Raw genomic sequence first — 23,813 nt, forward strand, 5'->3', positions numbered from 1 at the left:
TTATATTCACACTGGTCCTGCTCAGTGAATCAAATGGATCAGTTCTGAAATTGGCTAGCAGAACCGTCCCACAAACAGGATTACTAACACAGATTGGGATCCTGACATGTTGCATGAGGATATTTGTTCTGTTCTGGGTTTTTCTAGAGAAATCTTTCAGATGAGTTTCACTCAGAGAACAGCAGCACTAAAACGACTGAAATGATACAGCAGCAGTTGGATTCTGCTCCCACCTAATAAACACTTTATGATTTTCTGATAATTATTTTATTGGTATCTCTAGCAGTCACATCAGTGAAGGTTACAGAGGTGTGATGCTGTTGATGTGTAGCGGCATCCCTCTCGAGCAACAAGCACAGGTTCCTGCCTCCACCCCTGACTGAGCAGAATTAGTTTGTGATATGAGAGCAGACCTGCTTTAAATTGATTGTCACACTGGGATCCAGAACATGTTGTAGTGCTGTTACTATCAGGCTGCTAAGAGGATTACCATAGTCACATGGACCTACTGAGGCTCAATGTACACCGGGGTGAATCTGTGTGTGGCTTTGGCAGCAAGATAGAGGGAATCTATCAGGGACCTGACAGCACTCAGCTTTTGGTTTTTTTGTTATTATTTTTGCTGTTGCCCCTTTTTGCAGTCCAGCCCGACCTGGACTGGGTTCAAACCAGGTTCAGCTTCTTTGCATCAGCCCTTATGGCCCTGTTCCACCTCACTCTCTGGAACCCAGAATGATTCGAAATCAGCCATTGATTGGTTGATTGGCCTCAACCAATCAATGTACAGTGATGTACAGATGAATGTACAGAGATGAGTCATCTTCCAGCGACTGCTCATTCTCTCCTCTAGTCTGTTGCTGCTTTATGCCGAGACAGAGTTGGGTTTGTAATTCTTTGATGGATTCCACCACAGCTGCCCTCTTGCCTGGTCCCATGGTGAGCTGAAGTTTGACCTCAGCTTCCTGAGGTGACGGGCGGGTGAGAAGCTCTGTGTTGTTCATTGCTGTGTCACAAGTAAATAATGACGCATACAGATTTGCACGTTTTGACATAACAATCCCCTCCTGTTTTCAAGGCGATGCTCTGCTCAGCACTGCCAGAGCCGAGCAACAGCAAGGCCAGACCGGACCGGGTCAGGTCGGACTGCACCGGACCGGACTTGGTTATTAATTGCTATCCATGTTGTTGTTTTTCTTTTGTTCAGGATGATGAAGTGGTTCTACAGTGCTCAGCTACAATTCAAAAAGAGCAGCAGAAGCTCTGCCTGGCAGCTGAAGGCTTCGGAAACAGACTCTGCTTCCTGGAGTCCATCTCCAACTCCAAGGTACTGATCATACTTTACTTATTTCTGTATGTAATTTGTTGCAGGCACACAAAAAAATACATCAACAAAAAAGTAGGTTATCTCAGTTCAAGAAGTGAAACATGCTTTTGGTTTATTGCAAACTGAAATATTTCAACTCTTCATTGGCTCTGGGTCTGGAGTCCTGAAGGCCTAATGAGGATCAATGTACAATTTGTGAGAGTGGTGAGTTTTAATGTTTGCGGCTGGACACCATAGACTGCTCCAGATATTTCAGAAAGTCTCCATTTGGCCATGTCACTGTCTCTAATAGATGTCTGTAAATGGTTGACTGGAACATTGTAGACTTGAAGGACATGAACAGTCCTTCACTTCCTGATGATCTATTTCAAGACTTTGGATTTTTTTCTAAAATAATACACACTGAGCTGCTGACCATCCTCTGAGCTTCTCAGCCAACATCAGCCCTCCAAGCTGTGTCTTTCTACTTCCAGAATGTTCCTCCAGATCTTTCCATCTGTACCTTTGTGCTGGAGCAGTCCCTATCTGTCCGAGCCCTTCAGGAGATGCTGGCCAGCACAGAGGAGAAGGCTGAAGGGGTGAGTGAAACCACATCCATGTTCCAGGGATGAACATGGATGATCATTCTGCTTTCTGATCACTTTGTTTTTTCACTCTTTTTTTTCTGACCTTTATGCCTTTTTCATTGAAAAATAGACTGTTGATGTTCATTAGTTCATGTGTAATTTGGCAAACTGCTGTTTTAATGGAGCTTAACGGAGACATACTGCAGAGCTCTGTACATGTTTGAAATAAAATTTGATAAATGGATGAATGGGCATTTCTTGTTGTTTTTATAATTATTATTTTGATTCAAATTAATTACAAAATCTATTTTAAAAAATATATATACTTGAATATTTATTTAGTACTAATGTAAGAACTTAGTAGTGACTAGTAGTCTTACAGATTCTAACTTGTCAACAGCTATTCATTCAGATCATGTGGCTGGTAAATTATACACAGGTAGGCTTCATCTACAGTGGGGAGAACAAGTATTTGATACACTGTTGATTTTTCAGGTCTTCCCACTTGCAAAGCATGTAGAAGACTGTAATTTTTATCATAGGTACTCTTCAACTGTGAGTGATGGAATCTAAAACAAAAATCCAGAAAAATACAATGTATGATTTTTAAATAATTAATTTCCATTTTATTGTGTGAAATAAGTATTTGATCATCTATCAACCAGTAAGAATGTTGGCTCTCACAGACATGTTAGTTCTTCTTTAAGAAGCCCTCCTGTTCTCCACTCATTACCTGTATTAATTGCACCTGTTTGAACTCGTTACCTGTATAAAAGACACCTGTCCACACACTCAATCAATCAGACTCCAGCATCTCCACAATGCCCAAGACCAGAGAGCTGTGTAAGGACATCAGGGATAAAATTGTAGACCTGCACAAGGCTGGGATGGGCGACAGGACAATAGGCAAGCAGCTTGGTGAGAAGGCAACAACAGTTGGTGCAATTATTAGAAAATGGAAGAAATACAAAATAATGGAAAATCTCCCTCGGTCTGGGGCGCCATGCAAGATCTCACCTCGTGGAGCATCATTGATCTTGAGGAAGGTGAGGAATGAGCCCACAACTACACGGCAGGACCTGGTCAATGACCTGAATAGAGCTGGGACCACAGTCTCAAAGAAAACAATCAGTAACACTCTACGCCGTCAAGGATTAAAATCCTGCAGTGCACGCAAGGTGCCCTTCCTCAAGCCAACGCATGTCAAAGCCCGTCTGATGTTTGCAAATGACCATCTGAATGATCCAGAGGAGGAATGGGAGAAGGTCATGTGGTCTGATGAGACAAAAATAGAACTTTTTGGTTTAAACTCCACTCGTCATGTTTGGAGGAAGAAGAATGATGAGTACAACCCCAAGAACACCATCCCAACCGTGAAGCATGGCGGTGGAAACATCATTCTTTGGGGATGCTTTTCTGCAAAGGGGGCAGGACGACTGCACCATATTGTGGGAAGGATGGATGGGGCCATGTATCATGAGATTTTGGCCAACAACCTCCTTCCCTCAGTAAGAGCACTGAAGATGGGTCGTGGCTGGGTCTTCCAGCATGATAACGACCCAAAACACACAGCCAGGGCAACTAAAGAGTGGCTCTGTAGGAAACATCTTAAGGTCCTGGAGTGGCCTAGCCAGTCTCCAGACCTGAATCCAATAGAAAATCTTTGGAGGGAGCTTAAAGTCCGTGTGGCCCAGCGACAGCCCCGAAACCTGAAGGCTCTGGAGGAGATCTGTATGGAGGAGTGGGCCAAAATCCCTGCTGCAGTGTGTGCAAACCTGGTCAAGAACTACAGGAAACGTCTGATCTCTGTAATTGCAAACAAAGGTTTCTGTACCAAATATTAAGTTTCGTTTTTCTGGTGTATCAAATACTTATTTCACACAATAAAATGGAAATTAATTATTTAAAAATCATACATTGTATTTTTCTGGATTTTTGTTTTAGATTCCATCACTCACAGTTGAAGAGTACCTATGATAAAAATTACAGTCTTCTACATGCTTTGCAAGTGGGAAAACCTGAAAAATCAACAGTGTATCAAATACTTGTTCTCCCCACTGTATACTATTAGAGTGGTAAATCATAAAAGATATTTTTCTAGTTTTGAGCTTAAAAGTAAAATCTTCAGTGAAATTTTCAGAACCAGTGTTGTTAATTATTTTCTTTAAAAATGATGATGTTTTTATAGGACCTTCATATAAATACCTTTATAGTATTGACTTTACAGTGCTTTGCAAATTTATTTACACCCTTTAAATTTTTCCTATTTTGTCATTTTATAGCCATTAACTTAACTGTATATTATTTGGATTTTGTTTTTAGACAGACCAATAACTGTCACAATTCTGTGAAGTAGAAAGATAATGCTATACAGTTTTTCAGCATCTTAATAATCAATTTATTTTAAAAGTGACCAAATTAGTAACCAAAGTATTTAAGATAATCTCAATACAATCCCGTTGTGTTGTGAAAGGCTCTAAAGTTTGAAAGAGAACATTAGAGAACAATCAGCTTCATAAAGAACAAACATTCTCCTTGTGTTCAGCTTTAAAACGCGCCACGTTTGTTCCCTGCGCTTAGTGCTGAACTGAAAGGGCTTTGCTGAAAATTTCTGGTACATGGTGTACCGTTATAACTTTGAACATATGTGGACATATTTCTTGCAAGGCTCTGTTCAGATTGTCAAATGTTATAAAAATAAAATATTTATAAAACTGCAGGTGTGTTACATTGGGCGTCAGCTCTCCTTCATCTGAATCCTTTCATTCTGGAGGCTCTGACATATCAGAATTGATCAAAGTTAGATAAGATTAGATAAAATAATATTACTGCTGTATAAAAAGATGCTGAGGAAGGTGATGGAAATATTTTTACTTTACACAGTAGCTACCAAAAACTAGCATCCCATTATCTAGAAAAATCATTCTTTCTTTTTTTTTTGCCTTAAATGACATGTAAGTTTCAGAGACAGAACCTTAAAATAATACTTTAGAATAATAATAAAATGCTTTGGTTCCTGGATTTTGCAGGTAACTCCTTTTGTTTTGAACCAACAGTGATACTTGATGTTGATCAAACCACCTTCATTTGTTGATGACCCAGTTATTGATAAAAGATTTCCTCTTATTAAAGAGCTGTGTGACAAGAATATCTAAGACAATATCTGGAAAAGAAAAAGGTCAAAATGTCTTGTAAATATTCTACTTTAACTTAGAATTCTGACCTAAATATTCACATTTACGGTAATAATCAAATCAATTTGTATAATTTGCTGCTCCAGACCAGAAATCCTCTGCAGCAGTGCAGAAAATGTAATTAACTGCTGATTATGAAGCCATTATACTGATAACGGTCTGATTTGAACCCTGAGTTCTCGTTTCATCAGCTCACATCAACTTGTTAGGGTGATATTGCAAAAAGAATTTTGGAATTTTTTGATGGCTTACACCTTTCCTGTGTGTTATCAGGGATTTTGCACTCTATTAAGCTTTCTGAAGTGAAACCTGAAGGTTCTCTGCATGTATAGTTTGCATGAACAACGGTGATGTTCTGCACACTTTTATATGTTATTTGTGTGTCTGCCTGTGTGTCTCGCAGGCAGCCCAGGGTGGTGGACATCGCACTCTGCTGTATGGACACGCTGTTTTACTACGACACTCCTACAGCGGAATGGTTAGTGAAACCACAGCAAAGCAACAAGAACTGCCTCAAGTAGGAGAAGCAGACTCAATTCAGATTAGAGTCATCAGTGTTAATCGCCTGAAGGAGCTTCAGAGAACTGAGCCAGTCATCTTTAAACAATTTTTTTTCATTGTCTCTTCTTTTATATTTCTCTCTTTCATTCGAGAAAGCTTAATAAAGGCTGTGTCATCATTCCAGGACCAGCCTTGCTGATTATTTTGGGAGTGTAGTCTAAAAGCAGATAAGCCACTGCTACCAAAATGATCAGCTGCCTCTATGAACAAGTGAACTGTTCTGAGAATGTCAAATAAGACAAAGACTGAGCTATTTGTTGACAATGACAAGAAGTACACTAACTATTAGGTACACCTTGCTGGTACCAGGTTGGACCGCCTTTTGCCTTCAGATTCCCTTCGTGATTCAACAAGGTACTGGAAACATTCCTCAGAGAGTCTGATCCATATTGACATGATAGCATTGAGCAGTTGCTGCGGATTTGTCAGCTGCACATCCATGATGCAAATCTCCCGTTCCACCACATCCCAAAGATTCTCTATTGGATTGAGATCTGGTGACTGTGGAGGCCATTCGAGTTCAGTGAACTTATTGTCGTGTTCAAGAAACCAGTCTGAGATGATTGATGCTTTATGACATGGTACATTATCCTGCTGGAAGTAGCCATCAGAACATGGGTACACTGTGGTCATAAAGGGATGGACATGGTCAGCAACAAGACTCAGGTAGACTGTGGTATTGATACGATGCTCAGTTGGTACTAATGGGCCCAAAGTGTGCCAGGAAAAAATCCTCCACACCATTGCACCACAACCAGTCTGAACCGTTGATACAAGGCAGGATGGATCCATGATTTCATGTTGTTGACGCCAAATTCTGACTCTACCATCCGAATGTCGCAGCAGAAATCAAGACTCATCAGACCAGGCAACGTTTTTCCAGTCTTCTATTGTCCATGTTTGTTGTGAGCCTGTGTGAATTGTAGCCTCAGTTTCCTGTTCTTAGCTGACAGGAGTAAAACCTGATGTGGTCTTCTGCTGCTGTAGCCCGTCCTCCTCAAGGTTCAACATGTTGTTCAGAGACGCTCTTCTGCATACCTCGGTTGTAACAAGTGATTATTTGAGTTACTGTCGCCATTCTATCAGCTCTAATCAGACTGGTTGTTTTCCTCTGATCTCTGGCATCAACAAGGCATTCGTGTCCACAGAACTTCCGCTCACCGGATATTTTCTCTTTTTCAGACCATTCTCTGTAAATTCTAAAGATGGTTATGTGTGAAAATCCCAGTAGATCAACAGTTTCTGAAATACTCAGACCAGTCCGTCTAGCAACAACAATGCCACGTTCAAAGTCACTTAAATCACTTTTCTTCCTCATTCTGATGCTCAGTTTGAACTGCAGCAGATCGTCCTGGCCATGTCTACATGTCTAAATGCATTCAGTTGCTGCCATTTGATCAGTAGATTCAACACTTGCGTTAAGGTTAAACTGACCGGTGAGTGTATATTTGCATTGAAAAATGTTATGCCTTTAAAGTTTAGAAAATATTAACGATGGTGGTGGCAGGACTACATTAAAAATGTTGAACTTCACCTTAGTTCAACAGTGAGATGGCTGAAACTGGGACACAATTTTGAGATCCAACAGGATAATAATCCCAAACACAAATCAAAACAGGTCTTTAAGTGTTTTTATTGGTTGTTGTAATATGTATACTGTGATTATTGTGGGCTCCTATTTGGTGAAACTTGTTTTGCTTTGTGTTCCTCATTCTAGTTCTTGTGCTGTCTGTCCACCTCACGGTCGTCTACAGACAAACTGGCTTTTGACGTGGGACTGCAGGAGGAAACGACAGGTGATGGATGGATGGATGGATGGATGGATGGATACAAGTTGTCTTAAGACGGTATCATTGATGATTTAGACTTTTCAGTTGTCGTGTCAGGCAATCTGACATTTCCATTGTTATCACTGATGTGACAGTTTTATAATGTCACATTATAAAACTAATCCCTTACCCTACCCTAAGTTTGAAAAATGTATACAAAAAGGTTGCCAGAAGTGAGAATTCTGAGTGAGAAAGTTAGAGTTTCTCACTAACCCTGAGATCATCAAATTTGGTTCTCCTTCATATAAGTATAAATAATTATACTTATTTCCAATAATTATACTTATTTTTCCACTCCAGCTATATAGCTGGAGTGGAAAGCTATATGGATGGCAGACACTGCATGTCTGCCATGTAGTTGGAGAGAGGGTGAGTATGGCAGACATTACAGCTGCCAATTTGAACGAAAACAATCAATGAGCAATGTGTATGCTCTGCGTGCTCTTTTGTTCTTGTGTTTTATTTATTCGCTAATTAAATAAATATCAATGTATATAATTAAATAAAATAATGATAGCTACTGCAGTGTACGCAGAGCATTACAAGAACAAAGAACAGCTCTCAGGGAGGCTCCAGTCCTATCTTCTTAGTAAAGAGAAGTTCAGAAGTCTCAGATTGTTCGTGAACAGGGGCGCTGTACAGGGGGGAAGTTATGGCAATTCCAAGGGCCCCTGACCAACAGGCGGCCTTCCGCAATTTTTTTTTTCATAGAAATGAAAAAAAGGGGGCCCTGTCAATTACAAAATTAATTATATTGTGTTTTCTAAAATTGTTTTTAGCAGTAAAAATTAAATGTTAGCCCTCCCAAACCAAAAAGCACACATTTGCCCTGAACACCCCTGGATCTGCATGAAATGGTTCATTCCTGCTTAGCTTGACGGTGACAATGTTCAGCAGCAGTCAGCTGAAGACAAGAACGACTGTGGTTGTTACTATGCTGCTAATAAAAATAATAAAGTTAGGTTTTCAAAAAATAGAGAGACAGAGGGAGAAAAGGGTAAAAACCCAGTTTTTCTCCGAGGTGGTTAGACTGTGTGAGATTATCAACCATTCAGCATAGTTAGCTTAGCTACAGACTGTTTGCCTCCATTTCACTAACATTTAATGAATTAAGGAAAGAAATTACCAACATATTCATATATTGAACTGGTCCCTGTATCTTTTACCACTTAACAACAGATGAGTCAGTCAGCAGCAGCTCTAACCCACGTCCCTCCTAACCCGTCCTCTAAGTGAAAATAAAGCTGCAGTATGCAACTTTTTTAAAAAAGAGGTTTTTTTTACATATTTGTTAAAACTGATATTATATTGTGACATGAAGGAATAATCTGACATGAGAGATAATCTGTGAATAATCTATTTCCTCTGCTTTCTCCCAGTGCTATCTAGAAACAGCTAATCAGAGACAGCAGGGTTTTACTGCTGTCAATCACAATCTCATGTTCATCTCATCCCTATGCTGCAGCTAACAGCGTATTGTGAATGCTCATTCTAGTTAGCATAGCTACCAATGACAGCACATAAACATTTTTCCTGTAATGATAAGTTGTTTCTCCACCATTAGCACATTTAGCAGTGAGTGAATGAGGTTGATTGACAGCGTTAAGACCGTCCTACTAGTTCTGATTGGTTGTTTTGGCCGGAACGTTGCATTACTTCAGCCAGTAATAGTAGTTCACGTGGAGGAGATGGAGGAGATTGATTGTTTTCACATATTATCTGTCTCATAACAAACTGATACTACATGGTGCCAGTTTGTTTGTTTTCTCCATATTTAGCAAATATGGAGAAAACATATTTTTAATTAAAGTTATATACTGCAGCTTGAATAAAATGCAACTACATAGCATTTTTTGAGAAGGCTTCTTGTATATTTTGCATGTTGCCAATGACTGTTGCTCGTGGGGAGAGACATTTCAGTTATCTAAAACTAATAGAAAAATTTAAGCAACCTACTTGCAAACTGTATGTGGACTGTTCCATGTAAAATTCATGAGCAGTAAATATTGTGCTAGTTATCAGTATAGTTATCAGTATTGGACCAAAGCAAGACAGTTGCAAGCCTTTAAAATTGTGACCCTTTTTAGGTCAGATATCCATCCATCCATCCATCCATCCATCCATCTTCTTCCGCTTATCCGAGGTCGGGTCGCGGGGGTAGCAGCTTCAGAAGGGAGGCCCAGACTTCCCTCTCCCCGGCCACTTCTTCTAGCTCTTCCGGGGGAATCCCGAGGCTTTCCCAGGCCAGCCGAGAGACATAGTCCCTCCAGGGTGTCCTGGGTCTTCCCCGGGGCCTCTTCCCGGTGGGACGTGCCCGGAACACCTCACCAGGGAGGCGTCCAGGAGGCATCCTGACCAGATGCCCGAGCCACCTCAACTGGCTCCTCTCCATGTGAAGGAGCAGCGGCTCTACTCTGAGTCCCTCCCGGATGACTGAGCTTCTCACCCTATCTCTAAGGGAGAGCCCAGCCACCCTACGGAGAAAACCCATTTCGGCCGCTTGTATCTGCGATCTCGTTCTTTCGGTCATGACCCAAAACTCATGACCATAGATGAGGGTGGGAATGTAGATCGACCGGTAAATCGAGAGCTTCGCTTTATGGCTCAGCTCTCTCTTCACCACGGTACGCCCGCTTGACGGCAGACGCTGCGCCAATCCGCCTGTCGATCTCCCGCTCCCTTCTTCCCCCATTCGTGAACAAGATCCCAAGATACTTGGCTCTGGATGTTGTAGGGTTGTGTTGGCTGACGCGACTCTGCAATATTGCATGGACATCGGGGGCAGTTCCCCTGGATTGGCAGACCGGGGTGGTGGTCCCCCTGTTCAAAAAGGGGGACTGGAGGGTGTGCTCTAATTATAGAGGGGTCACACTCTTAAGCCTCCCTGGCAAGGTCTATTCAGGGGTCCTGGAGAGGAGTGTCCGTCGGATAGTCGAACCTCGGATTCAGGAAGAGCAGTGTGGTTTTCGTCCTGGTCGTGGAACACTGGACCAGCTCTACACCCTCGGCAGGGTCCTGGAGGGTGCATGGGAGTTCGCCCAACCAGTCTACATGTGTTTTGTGGACTTGGAGAGGGCGTTCGACCGTGTCCCTCGGGGAGCCCTGTGGGGGGTTCTCTGGGAGTATGGGGTACCGGGCCCTTTGATACTGGCTGTCAGGTCCCTGTATGACGGGTGTCAGAGCCTGGTCCGCATTGCCGGCAGTAAGTCGGGCTCGTTTCCGGTGAGAGTTGGAATCCGCCAGGGCTGCCCTTTGTCACCGATTCTGTTCATCACTTTCATGGACAGAATTTCTAGGCGCAGCCAAGGTGTTGAGGGGATCCGATTTGGTGGCCTTAGGATCTCATCTCTGCTTTTTGCAGACGATGTGGTCCTACTGGCCTCATCAGGTCATGATCTGCAGCTCTCGCTGGAGCGGTTTGCAGCCGAGTGTGAAGCAGCCGGGATGGGGATCTGTGCCTCCAAATCCGAGGCCATGGTCTTGAGCCGGAAAAGGGTAGAGTGCCTTCTCCGGGTCAGGGGGGGTGTCCTGCCCCAGGTGGAGGAGTTCAAGTATCTCGGGATAGGTCAGATAGACTCAAAAAATTGTAACAGCAGCTGTGTGGGGGGGCCCAATTTAATTTTTTGTCATGGGGCCCAAGATTCCTGGCAGCGCCCATGTTCGTGAATGTCACATCACTATATTGCAGACTTTTGGACACAGTGTTGTCCCATATATGCGACACGTTAGTCAACACCTCCGCACAATAATTCAACCAGTGAGTGACTTTATTTTCATCACAAATGCCTATGTGTCTCTGTACAGCTAGCTGTGCTAACATCACATCAACACAGCTTATCTTTCTTTGAGCTTCTTTTCTAAGTGAACCTCTAAAACTTTGTACTTTTGTACTGCACTAAACAAAAGAAATCTAATTTAAATATTTAGCTACAATTTGTTGCAGTTTAAGTAGTTCTTACAGTATTGACTTTGAGTAACAAAAGCAGTCAGTCACTCCAGTCACTTCCTCTGCAGATTCACCAACAGGGTAGCTGGCTTTTGCATGAACATTCTGGACCTGCTGCTGCTTTTCACACTTTGCTTGCAGGTGCTGACCTTGGTCATCCTGAGTGACTGTTGACCAAGAGGATGGAAAGATGTTAGCATTAGCCCTGCGCTGCCTCTTGCAGAAAATAGCACAATTCTGTTATTTTCATTTAATTCATCTTATCAAGCCACTTCCACATTTCCTGTTTCTGCTCTATTAATGGTTGCACAAGGAGATTTTTAAAAATACAAATGTTTGGCTGTTGGATAGAGGGAGAGCTCTGAGCTGATTTCCAGCACAGTGAATCTTTTTATCACATGTGGTATGTAGTAAAATACAAGAAAACATTAACCATGTTCCATATCCCCTGTTTTACAGTCGGGGTGCGTGTGTGTGTGTGTGCGCGTGGGCGTGTGTGTGTAGGTGAGGCATGCTGGTGGACCATCCATCCAGCATCAAAGCAGCGTTCAGAGGGAGAGAAGGTTAGAGTGGGAGATGATCTCATCCTGGTCAGCGTCTCCTCTGAAAGATATCTGGTCAGTTGTTGGTCTGTGAGAGAACGTGGGAGCAGCACCAGGCTCTCATCTCTCTCTTTTCCTTCCTTGACTTTCAAATAAATATTGTACTCTTTTTATACTCAACTTCTGCCTTTGCTCCAGCAGCTCATCATGATCTATAATGCATATATTGACCTACTGTTTATATGTCAGTGTATACTAAGGTTTAACAGCAGACATGTTGGGTTTGTCCAACATTTTCTGAACAATCTCATACAGTTGGTAAAGCGTGTTGGACTTGATCGCAGCTTGGAGGCTCAAAGTTCCAGGTTTGCATCTATCAGCATCAGCGATTCGTCGTCACTCAGCCTTATCAGGTTGATGTAAACGGAAAATTGACTACTTCTGATGTTTACTTAACTGTTTACGCAAAGTTAAACAGTTTGAGCTGGCGCTGATTAGTCTTAAACCAGAATTACTAAGTTTATGAAATTAATGAATATGTACATCTTTCTTTAAGTCAGTGAGTTTGTGCTGACAGACAAACAGACTCACTCATAATGCCAGTGGTGAACTCAAGTTCCCCAGTCTACCTGCAGGAAATCTCTTGTCTGTGTGCTGATATCATCATAGAAATATCTCTGCCTGTGTAATTTAACTTATCATGTTTCTTGTAGCATCTGTCCTATGGGAATGGCAGCCTGCAGGTAGATGCAGCCTTTCAGCAGACACTATGGAGTGTGGCTCCCATCTGTTCTGGCAGTGAAGTAGCACAAGGTACGTCATTGAACAGTTACTTTTCCCTTCTGGATTCGTTTTCCTTCCTGCTTGTTTGTTACTGTCTGGTCCTATCAGCAAATTAACTTCTAAGCTTCTTCAGCTGGAACGTAATGAAAGATGACTTTGACTTTTAACTGTTGTAAAATTTTACTCCATTTGGACAAATTATTCCTACATATAACTTGTAGAAATTGGCCTTACTTGTGATTGATTTTTAGTCTTATTAAATTTTTTATCCAGGGTCTTAAATATCCTTAATAATTTTATTCAAGATACTTGAACTGGGTACTTAAAGCCTCCTGACTAGCAGTCAGAGCTCTCCAGGCATTTTACAATAACATCACTCTGTCACAAAACCTTTCAGTGTGTAGAAGAAAAGATTCACTCTAATCCAGGACAAATTCAAGTAGATTAAAAAATTATATCAAAGCTCAAATCACCATTAAGGTCAAGGGGATTTCACTTCTCCCTCTGGTTGCCTCTGGTGTTTGTCTGCAACTGTTTCCTGGATTCTATCAAGCGGCTTCCAAGCTAAGATCAAACCTGAAGCTGAAGCAGAGCTGAAGGAATCAGGCTGTCTGAGGACAAGAGAGAAGGGCTCATAGCTGACATCAAGCCTGTTGATAGCCTGCGTACAGACAGGCCAGAGTCTGGGAAGCCATGGCAAAAACTGAGTTGTACCAGTTGGGAGGCAGACCCAATGTTTACTGGGCCAGCACTGGATCACATCTATGTTAGGCAGAGATAACGAGTAACTGCAGCTGGGGCGTACTGCTACTACAGCTGGCATATGAACTTTACCTTAGTTGTGCTGGCAGCCACTTTTTATCCTCCAACAGCTTACTTGAGCATTGTGTTACAGCGTTACTGCAAACAGACAAAAAATATATCATCCAACCAGCCGCTCCAACCAGGATTGATGTTCATCTGTCCGTGTCACCATCATCACAGTTCTGCTTGAACAGTACACGCTTTGCTAGGCCTGCAGCCTCGTCTTGTGACAAGTGTTATGTTTCCGTTGTTGTAACCTTAAACTAATTGAAAAATACCCATCACATAAGCCAAGTATATGTGATGGGTATTAGATTTATAAGATCTATAAATCCAAACCTAAAAAACTGTCTCAGAAAACCTTGATGGTTATGGTGAAAGTCAAATCACTTTCAGACTCTTTTATTTAAATCAAAATAAAAAAAATTAATAAAATAAAATCATGAAATTATTATAGATCAGAATATTAATTGTATGTTTTTAACAGAAACTTACATTGACACAAATGAACCTGCTGCTCTTATTGAAGCTTCTCTTTCAAATCTCAGCTTAGCATTTTTAATCAGAGAAGGAAGAAAAGGTTCTTCTGGACACGTAGTTCAAGCATTTTCATTTGACAGTTATGCCTCCTTTCAGTTTCTCACTTTTACTTTCAGCCTTTTGTCTATGCTGTTCATATTAAGTATAGCAGAATTATTATCTTTTGTGACTTTAATTTACACATACATCAGGTAAATCATGTCATTTGAAGTTTTTTAACTTGCTAAATTTTATGAATTTTATTCATTAACCAGCTCACAACCAAGGCCACAAATGATTATTATGAAGATAATTATTAGTTGTTGCGTTTTTGTTTGTTTGTTTACTTAGTTTGATAATAGTTTTATGGGCTTGTTTCTAGGGATTTTGTCTCTCCTGTTATTAACATCTGTAAAGTACTTTGGGCCCTTTATTAAGAGATTCCAAATAAGGAGTGCTAAATTGCTTGTGCAAGAAATCCGGTACTGCCGGTGTTCTGACTACCAGTACTACCTCGTCAGATTTTCCTACCGTAGCATGGATAGATAGCTAAGTCTGTCAGTGCTACGCGTCCATCATGTTTACAAATGGAAAACTATAGCAGGTTGTGTTGATGTTAAATATATTGGATAACATTATTTGAGTGACTGAACTGAAGTGGAAGCTTAGGAGTTATGGTTAGCTTAGCATTAGAACAATTTATATACATGACGAAACCACAAGATCACTTCCTTCATCTGAATATCCTACCCGTTTAAAATGAAATGCTATAGCTGTATGCACTAATTCTTTTACTAGAATATCCTACCTGTTAAAAAATATTTTAAATACAGAGGTGTTTGTAAGAATAAAACAGTATCAGACAGGGGAAACAGGTTTTTATTGGAATTAAATTAAACAGACACAGCTCACCGCAACTCTTTTTTTGCACATTAATACGTTGTATGTCTGTTATCAGATGCAGCACAGCCACAATGTGTCCACCGAACTGCGCAGGTCACTGAAATGATGGGATATGATTAATATACACTAATATTACACAGCTTCGATCCCATATAGTATTGCTACCAACATCTATTTAGAAAAGTTTAATAATATAAAAAGAGTGTAATTAAACTAAAATATTTTTAAAATATAGGGACAAAATAGCCAAAAAATCAACATATTTTGTCCTGATTATCCGCCAAACAATGACTTGTTTATAATAGTAACGACTTTGCAGATGGCAAACTAAAGCCATAAATATATTTACAAGCTGCTGTCATGTAAACTAAAAACATGAAGCAATACAGCAGCTTAATGAAAGCCAAGTATAAAACAAATTAAATAAAGCTTACTATAATCTTCGATGAAATAAAACACATGAAACGATACTTCCACAGGTAGGACTTATGTATAAGAAATCTGCTGAGTAAGCAATATGTGACGTAGCATCGATGTGCGCATTACCACAAGGTAGGACGGATTTACGGGTAGCACAAACAGAACACCTGTTCTAATCAGGATTTAACATGAGGAACCAGCAAGGAGTAACTGAGAATGAGTTGCCTGAGTTTACCAGTCATTATTCTATAATTACCCCACTTCTTTAAGTTCTCTTTCAGCCACATCTTGGCACCTTCATGCTCAGCAAAAATACTAACAAAAAAGCTGTAGGTCAACCATATAGGTTTTATTACTCTTTCTGTACTCCTATTAGTAGCGTTACATTATACAATCCATTCTGTTTTTTCTTCCGTCTTATTCCGTCTTTATCCTCTTCATGTTCTATTGTTATTTTTCTCAGTTGCCAATTTTAGTCTGTTGTCTGTAGGTTTCCTAATAGGAGGGGATGTTTTGCGGCTCCTCCATGGACATATGGATGAATGTCTGACTGTTCCATCTGGAGAACATGGAGAGGAACAAAGAAGGTGATGTTGACTGATATTAAAAAGGATTTGAAAAAGTTCAGATTTTAGAGTCTTCTCTCTTTATTGTCTCTTGTTTAAAAAAAACTAAAATGCTCTTGTCCACTGAAGATACACTGAACATAAATTCTATTTTCTCTTGGTCAAGATGCTAACAAGATGTTACTATTATTTTAGCTTTAATAAGCTAATAAGATGCTAGGTGGAGCATCTTACTTAACCTATATTTTCTTAGGTTGTCAGTGTTATAAAGGAGTTTTAAAGTTTTAAACCTATTAGTTTTTGTATTCTGGGTTGTCACCCTGCAGATGAGACTATGAGTATGTAGCTGTGGCAGAACTGCTTCTGGCAGAAACGCTGGGTTCTCCACTGTGACAGAAAGTCAGAGAGTGAGCTCCTTTATGGTTTGAAGATGTTCCCACTGGCTGCAGCCATGTTGTTTAACAGCACCGCTGAAAGTGTCTGTGTACTCCCCCTCACTGACAGCTGTGATTCTGAGTCGTCCAGGTGCATCTAGATATTACTGTACTCAGCACAAAAGTAAAACTGCCCAAGAATTGTTTGAATGTCAGAGGAAGTGTTTGTGGTTTGGTGTAATGGCTTCATTTTCTCTCCAGGTCAGTGCACTATGAAGGAGGAGCAGTTTCGAGTCATGCTAGGTCCCTGTGGAGACTGGAGACGCTGCGCGTCATGTAAGTACAGCGTGTTCATTGGGCTGATATCCACAGCAAACTGCTCCGTTAACATGAGATCACTGCTATACATAACCATACTCCTACACACTGACAGACACACTTGATCACATGAGTTATTGTGTTCTGTGTCTTGTCAAGAAGTTTTCAGTTCCTGCTGCTGAGTAATGAACTGGTAGCGCTCACTGTACTGCTGGCTGCAGAGTGTCAGAGTACAAGTTAAAAATACAACACATTTTACTCAAACTGTGTGCGTCACAAGCCTTTAAATGGCTGTGATGGTTGCTAAGGACTAGCACTGTCACAGCTTGTGTTTTGAAAGGATTGCAGACCATTACCATGCATGGTTGCCATGTTTCAGACTGTCTACACTGGTCACCTGCATGCAACACTTTGACCACACTGTGTTGTATTCCATTTTTCAGTGATGGTAAAGAAACTATGAAAATTATTTTGTGTAGCAGATAAAACTGAAGAAATGTTATGCTATAATATAGATTTTACAAAAATTAGTGGAGACTTGCATCAATAATTCAGTAAAATGCAGCAAAATAGAATCCATTTACACTTGGGTTCACCTTACCAGTCGCCAGCACGATCTCACTGTGATGAATGTTAAAGCTACTATATATTTCCTTAAAGAACTAAAGTCATGTCAAGTTTATTTGTATAAACCATATCAGTAACAAAACAGTTCAAGGTGCTATACATGATAAAAACATAGCACAATAAGCAATTATGAAATGAGCGGTGAACAATAAATTTTGTCAAATTCCATAATCAAAATCATTGAGAATAATAAACACTAAATATATTGTTCAATGTTTCAGTTATTATTAAGTTTGTTCCAGATTTGTGGTGCATAGAAGCTGAATGCTGCTTCTCCAGGTTTGGTTCTGGTTCTGGGAATGCACAGCAGAACCAGAACCAGAAGACCTGATAGGTCTGGAAGGTTGATCTTTAATGTATTTTGGTGCTTAGCAAAAACACAGTCTGACCAATGCCCTTAGTGGACTCTCAAAGTCTTTCTGAGACAAAAGTAGCCAGTGCTGACTGAAGCACAACACATCTTTCTGACATGACAAATGCAGAATCATTTCTGTATTTAATCATGGCTGATTGCACTGCTTGGAATGTGAAAACTGAGCTCATATTAACACGATACGAGCTGATAAACATTGAAGTTTTTTTTCCACATTTTTTTTCCACTGTTTAGATCTAATTGAATAATTACTTGCTGTGAATAAGTGCCTGCAGAGTGGACCTATTGGTACCATCTTGATTATATTCTATTTCTATGTATAATATTTATAAAATGATATTTTTTAGAATATTATTGAAAAGCTAATTTATTCCAGTAACTCCATTTCAACCAGAAACACATTATACAGATTTATTCCACTCAGACTGATGTTTTCCAGCCTTCATTTCTGTTGGTTTTAATTATTTTCAGCTTCTATGTGATGAAGCATAATATTAAAAATTAGAATGCTACGTCAGACCAATTAAGACATATTTTTAATCCAGAAATATAATATATAAGCTTAATGAAAATTATGTTTAATATTTGCTTAATTGTTGTCATTTTGGGGCGTGCTGTGGTGGTGCAGGGGGTTAGCACGCCCCATGTTTGGAGGCCTTAGTCCTCGATTCGGATGTCGCGGGTTTGACTCCTGGTCTTGGCGACCTTTGCCGCATGTCCTCGCCACTTTCCTGTCTGCCTACTGTCGCAAAGAAAAAAATACAAGCCACTAGTGCTGCAAAAACTCTTCGGAGAAAAAATTGTTGTCATTTTCTAGTTGTAGATTTATTTTGACAAAAGTGCTGCATCAGAACTGCGGGTGTTGAAAGCTGTGTTTGCTCTTGTGTTTTTCCAGGTGGAGTGGGAGTCATATCCGTTGGGGTCAGCCTTTCAGACTCAGACATGTAACTACAGGGAAATATCTGAGTCTGACTGAAGATAAGTCTCTTCTTCTGATGGACAAAGAGAAAGCCGATGTGAGGTCCACTGCCTTCTGCTTCAGGTTGTCCAAGGTAAATCCTTAGTGACGATCACCACAGTGCCAATGAATACAAGTGACAACCTGACTGTGTTTTTGTTCTCTGCTGCCCATCAGGAAAAGCTGGACCCTGGAGTGAGGAAGGAGGTGGATGGGATGGGTACACCAGACATTAAGTATGGTGACTCTGTGTGCTATATTCAACATGTCAACACCTCCCTGTGGCTTACATACCAAACTATTGATGCAAAGTGTGCGCGCATGGGTGGAGTACAGAGAAAGGTATTATGCTATACATTTGATTCATTTAATCTTTAATGAGTTTTCAGCAGACCTTCCTGGCTTCAAGCCCACTGTATAACTGTAAGAAACCAACAGTGCCAGAGATTTCAACTGGAGATACACAATTCAATAACATTTTGTCAGGTTGTTTAGTCACTAACTTTTACAATAAAAACAAAATACTTGCTTTTTTCTTCCTGACTAAATTTAAAAAAATAATCTTACTTAATAATAAACTGTTGTGATATAAAACAATGGCATATCATCAAGAGCCCACAGTTACAGAACTCTCTCTACCCAAACCCTCCTGGTTTTGGGACAGAGACAAATGAAAGTCAACCACAGGAATTACAGAATATCTCATTTACTCCTATGCAATAAATATTTGTAATGCACAAGCTGTTTAAAAGAATACATTACAAGATTTTCCTTGTTTTTTTGGTGTCTAAGTTTATATCAGAGGAAAAAGTTCTGATTTACTGTTAGATTTTTGAATCACTGAGTTTTTTTATTGCAGTTAAACATAAGCCTTTTCATCATAATTATTGAGCTACTTTAACATCTGAGGCAAATGTTACACTGTGTGTAGAGAGAGAGAGCAGTGTTTGTTACACAGCTTTGCAGTTACACTTACATTTTATAACAAAGACCAAATGATTACATTGTTTACAATTTCATCTCCATTTAGCTCCATGTATTATCTATTTGAATCATTAACACTGTTTGCAGATGTAGTGTAGTTGGCATTGTTACAGAGCTAACAGACGTTTCTGTGTGTCATTCCCTGTAGAGCTGGTACTAAACTGTGAACATTTCCAAATCCAGCATGTTCCATAACACTACAATTTGTTTCAGGAAGTTCCAACAGAGCAACTTCCAACTTCTTATCTGCTGACAAATTAGTCTCCTTTGTGCCAACCTGAACAAACAGGCACCCTGTATGCTTCATCTAATCTCATTTTAAACTCTTCACTGACACCCAAAATATTAAATTGAGTCTCAATATTTTTTCTGAATTTTAGTTTGTAACTGACCATTCAGAGATTAAGACCTGTTAACTGTAAAATTGGCAGTTTCTTTGGTGTATCTCAAAACCAGTTAAGATGAAAATCCACCATAAGACCTTTCAGCCATCAAAAGGTTCTATGTTGCTAATGCTGTCAGTTCATAGTGCTTCATCAAACATAGACTTGCAGGATATTGTTTTGACACTATACATCTTTTTAAAAATCCCAGTTCATTCAGAGTGATAATCAGAGAGTGATTCAGCATTCTGGGGGATTTTGTTGGTTTTGTGTTTTTTTTTTTTTAGGCCATCATGCACCATGAAGGTCACATGGACGATGGGCTCACTCTGTCTCGGTCACAACATGAGGAGAGCCGGACTGCCAGGGTCATCCGCAGTACCGTCTTTCTCTTCAACATTTTCATCAGGTGTGTTCTGCTACACACTTTCACCTTCACAACTTTATTTACTAGAGATGCACATAAAGAGAGATGTCACAACAGAGCACTGACAGTTTGAGTAAAACAAGACTGGAGCAAGTGCATCTTCTAAGCATCATCTCACACATTTTCATTGTTAAGGTAGGAGCTTTACGAAGGATGGTCATTTTATTATAAATTATTACAAATTATACAAAACTATTTCACTGCTTTATAACAGAGATTAGGGAAGGTTTACAGACCCTGTCACTGATTGACATAAAAAGGAGTCTGCCACACTTTTCTTTGGGGCCAGTGATAAAGATGCCTTCATTGTTACTGGAGCACCTTACTGCTGCTGAAGTCAGAAAATATCCGCCCGTCTTCTCTGGTGTTTTGTTGTGGGATGAAAATTGTTTTGGAGGTGTGCCTTCAGGTAGTGTTTTACATGCACAGCCCCAGCAGTTCAGAGTAGATTCTTCTTCAAGAATACATTACAGTCTTTACAGTCAACTTTTACTAAAACGTAGATTTAAATCATGTTAGGTTGCTCTTCTTTTATTGAAGGTTTTTCTGGACTAGTGGCCTTTATTTGCAGCAGATCAGACAGGAAATTGGTAGAGAATGAATCAGCAATTTGAAATGTGAACAAAGATAAGCAGATGAGACATGGTTGAAGATGTGGTTTACTGGGGACTGTTGATGTTTACAGAATACACTGGGTTCTTTAGAGTGTTGTGTGCAGTGTCCTCTAATTTAAGAGGGAATGTCTCCTCCTAGAGGTATAAGGGCGCAATAGCTTGATTTTATCATAATTCTTTTGATAAGCACATCAGAGCTAGATTTTAGCTTGACATAGAAGCAGCCTTTTTCTTCTCCAAAAGATTGTGTGACAAGAAAATCCCGATGAATACAAGAAAACATGAGTTCAGACCATAATCCATTCAGACACGAAGAGATGTAAACAAATGATATGAAGTACAGGAACATAATCAATGTGACAGTATTAGGAAGTAGTAAATATGTGCACAAACTTGCAAAACTCCAAAGGTAACATGTCTCTTCATCTACTGATGAAAGTGTGTCCCAACAGTGTGTCAGTCATTCTGCTCAGGATACTGAAATACTGCATTAGCAGGAACCTCTTAACCCCTGAGTTGAACCCATTTACTGCACACGAAGACAGATCAAGAGATTTAATCACTTGAGCACCAGTGTTTGTGTCTGAGACAGCAGACTGTTTTCTGAAGCCACTCTGCAGTTCTGTAGATAAACATATCCGAGGAGGAGATTAGCCTTGACAATTACTGGAGCAATAACCTGTCACATAAAGTTTAAAACTCAGGATAGATACACTGCAGGCAGAGAGGCTGCCCTAATGTAGGATAGAGCAAGTCATATTGTCAAGACCCTCATTCCTAAGAGGAACACAGGTCAGTGGTGAAAACCTAGAGGAGCAGAAAAACAAAACTGCTAAAAGATTAAATGCTTTCGAAAGGAGAAAAGGACAAGAACATTAAAAACAAAGAAAGATAGCACTGTTAAAGTGCAAACCGACTGTGAAGCCATGAGTATGCATCCTTTGAGTTCTAGGCTTTTTTGTGTACTTTGGCTTAATCTTTTCATTTGGCAGAATCTGGGCTGTGTGTTTGAGGTTAGCTTTGAATCATTTTAGAACCTGGTAAAAAGCAGACCGGTATGACACATTTTAAATCTCTATAATCAAAAATCTAATTCTATTTGACCTGAATATACATGCGAGAGGACGTATATACATGATACAATTATGAAGATGGCTGCTAACTTTGCAAACTAAAAAAAACCTGTTAAATCAGTTATTTTAAGTCCAAGGCGGTTCCCATGAATTACTTACTTGTGTTTTACACACACAAGCTTTACTGTTTATTTTATAACCAGAACTGTATATTGGACTGATTTCATTAAAGTCATTCTGTTCTATGGAATCTGCAGAGGTCTGGACACAGTGAGAAAAAAAGGAAAAAGTTCTACTTTAGATCTTCCAATAGACTCAGTCAGTCTCAGTCTACAAGATCTGATTGGCTACTTCCAACCACCTGAAGATCACCTGGACCATGAAGACAAGCAGAACCGGCTGAGAGCTCTAAAAAACAGACAGAACCTCTTCCAAGAGGAGGTAGGAAGCAACTCTAGGTGTGTGCGTGTGGGTGTGCTCGAATGTGTGTGTGTATTACAGAATTTCTCACTCAGAGCAAAGCCAGACCAAATAGACCTTTGGTTGGATCATGATATCAGTTTTCTCTTGGTGACTTTGGCCTGACAAATTTAACCATATGACCATCACATGACCATGCTTCGTCCTGCTCCCCCTAGAGGAGAGGAGGAGGAGATTGCTCTAAGATTTCAGCTTGATGTGCTGAAAATGCTGTGGCTGCAGTAGGGCACACCAAATCTGCAGGATACATACACTGATCTCACCACCTCTGGGGTCTTGGTCAGCCCCAGTCCACCCATTCTGTCTGTCTCCAGTTTAGAGAAAACTTTGGCAGCCCTGCTATTAAATGGCCTGTGTCTGATCACTTTCAACCTCTGATACAGCTGAAGGTAGCAAGAGGAATGATACTGGCTGTTGATGCTGCTCTCAAGAGTTTCTTTATAATTGTTTCAGGCATAAAAGAGCAGCGCTGGCATCCCTGGGGGTTAGCCATAATTTTTCACCTCAGTGACAGTAACTCAGGAGGCAGAGGTAACTGGCAGATTGCCGGTTCAAATTCTTGTTCTGTCTGCTCCAGTTATGTCCTTGGGCAAGACACTTCGCCCAACTGGTCCTCTGGTGGTGGCCAGAGGACCCAGTGATGCTCACTGTGTGTATCCTGTCAGTCTGCACTGGGACAGCTGTGGCTTCAATGTAGCTTACCAACATCAGCTAATGAGTGAATGGCTGAATGGTGAATGGTATGAAACTGTTTTTGAGTGCATTGTGTTTGTTGGAAGTGAATAAACAGGAAATCCTTTGCAGATTTCTGAAGCAGTCTTCAAGTGCATAAGTTCTCCACAGATTCCACACTGCTGAGCTCTTTCTACATTGTGGCATTTTCTGACAATTTTGTGTGGAAAACCTTAAATTGAGCAGGTAACTGTTTGGACAGCTCAGTAGCAGCACTAAGGGGTTTACACGCAATTCTTCATTCAGAAAAATATACAAATATAATTTTGACTAGTCATAATTACGTTCAAAACATCATAAGTTGTAATTACAGATATGTGTCCCATCAAATGATAAATCCGCTGACGTCATTTGAGATATCTTAAAAGGAATTTTGACTCGTCAAAATGTAGTTGAAGATATCTTGATTTATTATTCCTACTAACCCAGAATGTAAATGCAGATATTTTAAATGATCATTACGGAGAGTCAAAATGTAGTTTTGTCTAGTCAAACTGCATTTTGAGATATCTA

The 23,813-nt window shown here is 40.2% G+C and overlaps 1 protein-coding gene across 4 annotated transcripts in view; it reads left to right on the forward strand.

Moving 5' to 3' along the window:
• Positions 1–23,813, forward strand: part of ryr2a (ryanodine receptor 2a (cardiac)) — a 160,944-nt gene that overhangs the window by 30,776 nt on the left and 106,355 nt on the right. For all 4 annotated transcript variants that reach the window (XM_032574573.1, XM_032574574.1, XM_032574575.1 and 1 more), the window contains exons 2-13: positions 1,205–1,324; positions 1,798–1,902; positions 5,488–5,562; positions 7,363–7,441; positions 11,925–12,037; positions 12,676–12,775; positions 15,882–15,978; positions 16,593–16,667; positions 18,545–18,701; positions 18,785–18,949; positions 20,262–20,383; positions 22,346–22,529. In XM_032574573.1, the coding sequence (XP_032430464.1) occupies positions 1,205–1,324; positions 1,798–1,902; positions 5,488–5,562; positions 7,363–7,441; positions 11,925–12,037; positions 12,676–12,775; positions 15,882–15,978; positions 16,593–16,667; positions 18,545–18,701; positions 18,785–18,949; positions 20,262–20,383; positions 22,346–22,529 (1,392 nt within the window). The remainder of the gene's footprint in view (positions 1–1,204; positions 1,325–1,797; positions 1,903–5,487; positions 5,563–7,362; positions 7,442–11,924; positions 12,038–12,675; positions 12,776–15,881; positions 15,979–16,592; positions 16,668–18,544; positions 18,702–18,784; positions 18,950–20,261; positions 20,384–22,345; positions 22,530–23,813) is intronic.

The sequence above is a fragment of the Xiphophorus hellerii genome, chromosome 10, assembly GCF_003331165.1.
Source record: "Xiphophorus hellerii strain 12219 chromosome 10, Xiphophorus_hellerii-4.1, whole genome shotgun sequence".
Classification (NCBI taxonomy): Eukaryota; Metazoa; Chordata; class Actinopteri; order Cyprinodontiformes; family Poeciliidae; genus Xiphophorus; species Xiphophorus hellerii.